Source organism: Motacilla alba, chromosome 7, assembly GCF_015832195.1.
Source record: "Motacilla alba alba isolate MOTALB_02 chromosome 7, Motacilla_alba_V1.0_pri, whole genome shotgun sequence".
In the NCBI taxonomy this organism is placed as follows: domain Eukaryota; kingdom Metazoa; phylum Chordata; class Aves; order Passeriformes; family Motacillidae; genus Motacilla; species Motacilla alba.
In genome coordinates, this window is record NC_052022.1 from 11,243,051 (window position 1) to 11,251,754 (window position 8,704).

Sequence of the window (8,704 nt, forward strand, 5' to 3'; positions counted from 1 at the left end):
TTGTACCATAAAAACCGTGGGACGGAATCAATTTTATGTCACAGCTATCATCCTGATATTGTTGTAAAGCTCTGATCTAAACTAGATTGTCCCAGAAATCATGACATTTTCTTTTAAAAGCCTGTCTACTAAAAGTGACACATTTAATACTGGTGATTATTTACCAGAATTAAAGCTGCATTTTGTCACCTAGTCGAACCATAGGGGTGCCTGCTTTTTGGGAAAACTAGCTGGCAGTCCTACAGGAACTAACAAGTCTGCTCAGTTGGAGAGTCTACAAAAGAATTCCTGCTTGGCTAAGACTCTCTCTGAAGTCCTGATGTACTGCTGCACCAGCTGCACCCCCTCTGCACTGCTGGATTTTGCACTGCTGGATTTTGCTTGCCCACAGCAGTCGAAGGTCATAGTCCTGCTTGGGACTATATGGGAAGGAGTTTGGATGAAAGGTAGTTCTGCATCATGTCCATTTCTTACATGACAGTATTGATAGAGTGGGCATTTAAGTCTTGAGGAAAGGCTCTTTAAAAGAGAGAAATAAATATCACCTCTCACCTGTGTCCTTGCCTCAGTTCTGTCTCTACATCCCACATCACCGAAATGAAGAACTGTGTCTTTCTTCAGGCTTCTGCTTGTACCCTAATGCAATGTCTCCACTTCCAGGTCCTGCTCGTCCCAAGGCACTGGTGGCACTATGTGGAATCCATTGATCCTGTCACTGTCAGCATCAACTCTTGGATTGAACTGGTATTTTCCTTTTAGTGTCCTGGGGGTGTAGCACTTCCAAGGGATTTCTGTCCCTTGCCTGTCAGTTACAGACCTACTGGGTGTGTTGTGTTCAGAGGCTGGGGAGGGAAGAGCCCTTTTGATTACATTTTTTCTGGAAGAACCTTTCAAGGTTCCAGATCTGAAGCCCCAGTTCAGCAGGAATCCCCTTTCAAGTTTACTTCAATCAGGTAAACAATTAAACACAAGCTAAATTTTCATGCCTAGCTTCTTAAAGGCCAGCCACCTTTGTGCTGAATAGAGAACAAAAAACCAGGAACTTCACCTCAAGGACAAGCTTATGTGCAAAGCTAAATTAGAATTTAAATCAGATTAATGTGAATAGGAAGGGAGGAGAAGAAGATTTTTGAATTTTCATTCCTCTGTGATAGTTTTGATTTGGCTGAAGTTGGATTTCCTGATGTATTTAATTAATTTCTTCTCCCTGGGCTTTGATTTTTCTTGCTCATGTTAACCAGTACATATAGGATGGTTCCAGGGATATCATAAAAATCATATAATAGTTTGGGTTGGAAGGGACCTTTAAACGTTGTCTAATCCAATAACTCTACAAGGAGCAGGGACATATTCCTCTAGATCATCTCAATACTCCAGAAGGTTTTCTAATTGACATTACTTTATGATTAATCCTAGGTTAATATTAAAAAAAAAAAGGCCTTTTGAAATGGCCTGTGAAATGGCCTCACTGAAATACTCACTGCCTTTTTTCCCCCTACTTCTAAAACCTATATTAGACTGGAAATCTGCAGGGGAAACAACACATGCGTTCAGCTGCTGTTCATAAACCAGACGATGCATTTCTCATACCAACATCAAACCAAGCAGAGCACAGGAACTCACTTGGGTATTTCCCTCACGAAGAAATTTTTGAGATGAAACCTGTGCATTTAGCAAGGAAAGCAGGCCCACAGCCCAGACCAGGCTTTCACATGGCCCTAAATGCAGTCAGGCTTTTTCCAGTGCCAGAGAAAGCACCAATTAGATTGTAGAGCAGCTACTTAAGCCTGCCTTGAATTTGAGCCTTTGAGGTAATTCAGAGGAACTGGCTGTGTGCCCTGGGCTTGGGAAAGCCCTGATGTCACCACACACACTTGTGCCCTAAGCTGGGCCTCACAAGTTGTCCCCCTCTGGAGGGGCAGGCTGTGGTGGGATCGGCTTGGCTGGTAGCTCCCAGGTGCTGGGGTGGGGCCTGAGCATTTCTAGCTGTTCTTATGTGTGGCAAAGAAAAAACAAAAAAGTAGAGCTAAACTCTACGTCATTTTCTGTCATAAAGGTCTTGCAGAAGTCACCAAGATCCTGTTTGGTGACAGCAGGAGTCAGTGGTTGTGTGGTGTCATAAGCAGAGGAGTATTTGCTGGATCTTGCTGATAAATGACACACACCCTCCCCAGATATCAGTGTCTGCCACCAGCAAATGGGGCTATTGCAGCCCAGGTGAGAGCTCCTTACAGAAATCACCCCTGCAGCTGATGATGCAGCATTGTTTGTTAGGTGTTGGGCACTCCATCTATAAAATAAATTCTGACATGGATTCTGAAAGACAATTCTGAGAACATTTGCATTACCAAACCAAGCAGTTCTTGCTTGCAGCTGTTACCAGCTGCTTTCATATTGACAGATGTGAATCACACCAACAATTACAGTCCCAGTGAAACCATTAATTATATTGGCAAGAGTTTAGAGTAGAAATTTAATTTTTTTTCAGCTAGATGTGAGCTACCCAAAAGTATTCCTTGCTTTCTGACATACTGTCATGCAATCAGTACAGCCCTGTTATCAGTACAGCCCCAGCAGGCCAGGATGAGCACCAAGAATGCAACACCTTAAATAGTTTCCACATGTCAATACCAAACTCTGTATTTTGATTTTTTTTTTTTTTTTTTTAAACGCAAGGCCATTAAAAAGCCTAGCATCCAAACCCATGAAATGCCAAGAGCACTTCCCCCTGCTTCTATTCCCAAATTCTGCTTAGGTTTCCAGGACAAATTGCTGCCTTCAGCCCTCGTACTAGCCAGCTGCGTGGTTTGCTTGACAGGTTCCCTGGAGCCGCAGTTGCACTGATCAGGGCTGTGGGTTGACCATGTTGCATCTTCCCTCCAAAATGAATACATCTAAGCATCTCAGTTAAATCAAATATATGCATCCACTTCTAGGTACTTGCCACTGAGATAACAAAACCACCATCCTGTTTGGAGAGTCTACCATACAAGAAACTCAAATGGGAAAGAAAGCCAAGATCCTATAAAGCTTTTTTGTGCTATCCTTACCTAGCCAGTATCCAGCTGTCCAAGGGGGATCATGAAGGAAGTGAAGGCCTGAAACAAAGAGCTTGTTATTAAGTTAGTAAGTTAATTTTCAGTTATGCAGGAGAGTTTTCAGAGCAAACATGCTTTTCCTTCTGGTGATGTTCAAAAGTGCAGCAGTTTGTCAGCTGTTTGTTACATGATAAAATATTTCCTAAATTTTCTTAAGATTCACTTTTGTGCTTGTGTAGCCCTTAGATAGCTGCTGCCTTGCTATACCATCCTGTGTGTTTTAATTGCTTAAATTAGCCATAATATGTAGATATAAAAATGTGCTATGTACTCCTATGGCTCTTCTAGTCCTAGAGAGCTGTTTAAATACACACATTAATTAAATGCTAATATTGCATTATAATTTCAAGCACCAGATCCAATTAACAAAACACTAATAAGGGAGAAGATTATATACACATACTATTTTTTGCAAATCCTTATTCAGATGAGCAGTCACACCAAAGCCTGTGCTGTCACCTGTTTGGGGGCTTTACACAGGAAGAGAGTCTGAAACCTTCCACTGCCTTCACGTGCATGAGTGTGGCTTTCAAACTAAGGCCATCTATGTTTTTCCTAAGATCCTTCAGCTTTCTTCAGAGACCCATGAGCTAATCTATGCCCTAAAACCTTCTGTTCTCTTGAGGCAGGATGCAGATCATGAAGCCCGTGTGGAAGAGGCAATAACTCGAATGCTGGTATGCGCCATAAAATCAGCAGAAAATCCCAGTGATGGAGATCTCTGGCTAAATCCCACGGAGGTAAGCCCTCTACTGCTCCCATTATGGCAGCAATAACAAAGAATTACTGACATTTTGCTTAGCTCCCCCTCAGTCTTTATGCTGCTTTGAGTAAAAGAGTTTTAAGTTCCATCCCTTCATGTAGCAAAAGTAATTCATGGAAGATAATCACACAAGGCTGAATTGAAACATGTCTCCTTTTAACTGAGTGTATTGTGGCTGTTTTCCTAGGTTGAGGCAACATCCCATGAAATCAATCTTCAGTACCTGAATAAAGCAGTGTCTGCATACCTCAAGTGTCAGGAGACAAGTGTGTCAGGACAAGCATGTTCCAGCAGCACTGGTGCAAAGCAGAGGACAAACGCCTCATGCAAGAGGAAGAGAAGGGAAGTTGGCTGTGAACCAGAGAGTTGCACATTAGTAACCCAGGAATGTGACTTTCCAACACCCAAAGCAGAAGAGCTGCAGACAATACCTTTTGGGCCTCATCTTATTCAGGTTTTACCACAGTCTCACAAAACCAGCGTGGTGGGTGCAGTTGCAGTTGAAAGTGACGGTGGAGATCTTCTCCATGAAAATGAAGGAGAACATTTTGGAAAATTACAGTGCAAGAGGAAGAGATTGCTAATGAGTAATGACTGTGAGACAGCTGCAGATCAAATGGATTCAGACGGCAGTCCATGCACCTCACAAACAGCCCTTTCTACCAATGACTTGTTAGACTGTCTGGTTAATCCTCGTGTCATCAGTTTAGTGGCTCAGCTGCTGTTGGAGAGAATGAGAGTGTGATGCTGGAGTGCTTTATCACTGCTGAAACAGAAATCAAACAGCAGCCTTGTTCTGCGTGTTTAAGATCTATAATAATTGAATGTTCCATTTCAAGTAATTTTTAGGTACAGATAGACACAGTTAATGGTTAAGCGCAGGTTGAAGTTGAGCTGAAAGAAGAATAGCTGGTTAGTGATGGCTGGGAAGAGAAAGGTGTGTTTAGTCAGGGAGCTGCTCAATGTTATGAACAAGAGAGAGCACACACAGTCACACTCCCACCGTGCTGTGCAGGTGGGATCTTCACAGTGTTCTACAGCTCTGAGCTGGAAAACACGTATGGCTTTATGATGGATAACAGGGGGAGTGCTGAGACACGGTCACAGCAAAGGGGGACCAAGGGTGGGAGCAGATAGATTGACTGACTGTAGACTGCAGTCCTTGAAGTAAAGTGGTCAATGAGCAATCAGTTGAATACATTAGAAAGAATCAATTCAGGTAATCCTAAACCTCAGCCTAGAGAGAATGCACTCACTAATGCATCTACTTCCTCCCTTCCACTAAATAACTTCAGTTTTGTCACAAAGCTCTAGGTTGGAGTGAGACAAAAGCCCTTAGCGAGAAAGTAGCCTTTAGCTAGTTCAGAAACCCTTGAAGCTGGGAGAGTAAGGGCATTGGGAAGTTGCTGCTATTACTTACTTAAAGCCAGATGTACACAGTCCCCTATCTCTAAGAAACAAAGCAAAACAACTGTGACTTTTTACCTCTGTCCTTCTCTTTACCATAACAATCAAAATGTATTATTTTTTTTTCTTTTGGTTGTAAATGGTTGCTGTACAAGATCATCCTTTTTTCAAAGGATAGAAGTCCTCAGATTTGTTTTTGAAGGCTGTGTTGTTCTTTGATTGAAAAGTTAGGGAACATGAAATATACGAAGAAGGTTTGTTAACTCTGAAGCCATGCATGGAGGCTTGAACAAAACCCGGGAAGAAAGCTGCTGGCACCTTCCAGGATGCTCTCACCTCCTCTGATTTCTGTTTGTGATGGCAACAGAGGCATTTTCCCTAGCCATGGTTTCAAGAGACAGCTTCAGGGACAGCTCCTGTGAAACCTTTGCTTTTAAAATATCTCTTTGCTTGTGTCTGCTAGAGACCAAGAAACCAGTTTCTATCATCAGTCTGTTCCCATAGCCCTAACCTTGCACCACCAGCCCTCCAGCTGGTATTTCCTTTGCTTGGTGTGTGTTCCCTGCTAAGTACATGAAGCTAGTGCTATTTTCACAATGATCACCTTCCACTAATTTATAGCTGAAAAATCCTGACTGCAAAGGTGCTTTCTCTCTGCTTTTATTCAGATTGCAGGTTGGCAGGGCCCTGATGAATTATGGTAAGGGCTTTAGATATGTACCAGGAGATCAGAAATTCAGGAAACCTTGCCATTTCAAAAATCTCCCCAAAAACCTAATACACTTGGAAGAGGATTAAGTTGAAAAGGCTCAAAGGTTCACGTTTAACAAGCACAGAAACCTTACCCTGATGGAAACAGAGCTGTGTGTGTAGTTTGCTGGAGACCCTGGCTTTGAAGAGTGGCTGTGAGTTAGCAGCAGAGGCCACATGAGCTCCATCCCTGACCCACAAATGGGCAGTTTCCAGTGTCCTGCTCTGCCCTGGTAATTGGGCTGAGACCCTGGTAACACCTCAGCAATGTGAGAAAATCCACCATTCTTGTTTCACATTTCTACACCAAAGGGTCTCAGTGGGGTTGCACCTTTGCAACCAGACCAGAATTTAATAAACAATCCTGTTGATACAGTTCCTGTTTGTGTGGTGGCACTGCTGTGACAAGGGGATTTGATTAGGAATCAATTAGGAAACATCTTGGTCACCTCTGCTGCCTATAGTGATTCACCAGGCTCACAGGGAGCAGTCTGTGGAATGGGGCAGACCCAATTTGAGGAATAGGCACATCTCAGCAGAGCTGGGTTTAGCAAGACCCTGCTCATGTCCTACTGCTGGGTTTGCCTTTCCCAGGCTGACCAGAGGGGCTGGGACCAGCTAGAGAGCTCTGCTGCTAGGAGCAATTGCACTGGGAAGGAAAGGTTGCAAATGCCTCATTTTAATTCACTGAGCAAAAATAGTCTTGCAATAAAAAAGCTTTTATGGTTTGAACAGATAGAGGTGGGAGAGGAGAAGCACAGGCACTAAAGTGGAGGAGGATGGCAGCATCATCTTCCAGTCCCCACAGTGTGAACTTGCTTAGCTTAAGCTTTCCTCCCAATGCACAGATCATCTTAACACACCCCACAAAATCCACACTGAACATTTCATCCCTCTGTATTCCAAATGACTGTCCTTGGAAAGGCTCACTGAATATGTCAGGGGTCTCTGTAGGACTTGCCCCGATCGCCTTCAGTGTCTGTGCCAGAGGACCCATCTCAGGCTCAGTGTAGGAGCAGCATTCTCCTGAGGCTGAGCTGTGTTCAGTCACATCCCTCACCACTCCAATCACAACCTCTGTGTCTGGGGACAGTCACAGTTTATGCCTGTCCAGGTGCAGCCGATGATTTAAGGGCCAGGCTGTGGCCAGAAGCCATTAAGCCAAGGGGACAGGGAGAAGAGCGAGTGAGGCTGTTTAGGATGCAAGGCAAAAGCACCAGAAGGACTTTGTGTCTCAGAGGTGCAATATAAAATCTCAGCCATACACTCTGCACACGGGGGCAGAGAGAGAAATGACCACAAATTCAGCAAGTCACGTATGGCAAATGGCTTGTGCACCAGTAAGAGGAATTTATAGCTCTGAGCCGATTCGCAGCGTGCCGAGTGCCGCTGTTCCTGACGCCGTTGCTGAATTCATGGCCACTGCGTGCAGAAGCTCAGACACGTTCCTACATATTCATAGCGTTAAAAATAAATGATTCCCAATCTCTCTGGTGACAGCCTGTCTCCAAGAAGAGCAGGAACCCAGTGCTAGCCCTCTGCAACTGCTCATAGAAACTTTCTCCCCCAAGAAGGAGTATTTCCCGCTCACTGTCAGCAGCGGGCATGGCAGCAGTTGAGATCATAGCCCGGAGCCATCACTGGGGTGGTCACAGCGGCGACATGCTTGTCATCTCTGCCGTAGCTGAGTGACAGTAAGAGATGGATGCTGGTGCTGAAGTTTAAGCCTTGCTCCAGCCCAGGGCCAGTCCAAGCAGTGGGATGGACAAGCACATTCATCTCCCCACACACATCCAGGCTGTTCTTGGCTGGTAGAGATCCTGTGTGTTCCCTGCCCCAGTACCAGCTTTGCAGAGTGGCTCATGGGCCAGCCCGGGTTATCTCTCCTGGACTGACTGGCATTGCTACTCACTGGCTCTGAGCACCACCCTCACTGAAAGGAATCTGCAAAAACCACACCCTGACAGTCTGACAGTCTCAGCTCTCAAGTGAGCAGGAAGGGAAAATCCCAAAGAACAACATCTTCCAGAGTTTCAGTGTTCTCTGGAAAACCTCCCCACTAAATTTCTGTGGGTACCACTGGGTGGTTTCACAGTGCTACTGTGCCCATTTGCCTCTCCCAGAACTTCTGCTGTGGCTCAGAGCAGCTCAACTGCAGAGCTGTGACATATGTTATCATGTAAAATTAACCATAAATTGAGCTTTTAACTAACAAACATGGCATATTGAAAAGGCAGAGAGAATCCTTCCACAGAGCTAATTGCCCTTTAAAATAAAAGTAGTGTTACAATTCAGTCTGTTTGCCAACTAGTAAGCTCCTTGCTGTGTTTCTCAGCTATAAATATGAACTGTTTTGGTGTTTGGCCTGAGCAGGCTTCCACTGACGGCAATCACGTAGAGTCACTCTCTGTCACATCACTGCCTCAGGGAGGGTCTATGAGCTTCAAGGGCAGGTAAAGAGTTAAAATTATTCCTCAATTCCTCTCTCGCCCCTGCCATGTCTCCTCCTCCTGCTCCTCAGAGCCTGGGCTATGCCCATTGAAAGCACCAGGCAGTAAAACCCTTCCCTTCTGAGCAGTGCCAGCCTTGTCCCATGCCCTGGTGGGACACATGAATCCAGCCCAATTAGCAGCAGCCCGAACAAAGCTGGCTGAAAAACCACTATTAAAATGAAAGATGGTGTTGT

At 44.7% G+C, this 8,704-nt stretch overlaps 1 protein-coding gene across 4 annotated transcripts in view; it reads left to right on the plus strand.

Moving 5' to 3' along the window:
* HSPBAP1 (HSPB1 associated protein 1) overlaps positions 1-6,393 on the plus strand; it is a 38,809-nt gene extending 32,416 nt beyond the window's left edge. For all 4 annotated transcript variants that reach the window (XM_038141854.1, XM_038141855.1, XM_038141856.1 and 1 more), the window contains exons 7-9: positions 661-744; positions 3,728-3,838; positions 4,049-6,393. In XM_038141854.1, coding sequence (XP_037997782.1) covers positions 661-744; positions 3,728-3,838; positions 4,049-4,606 — 753 coding nt within the window. In that variant the 3' untranslated portion in view covers positions 4,607-6,393. The remainder of the gene's footprint in view (positions 1-660; positions 745-3,727; positions 3,839-4,048) is intronic.
* Positions 6,394-8,704: the final 2,311 nt, after the last annotated feature.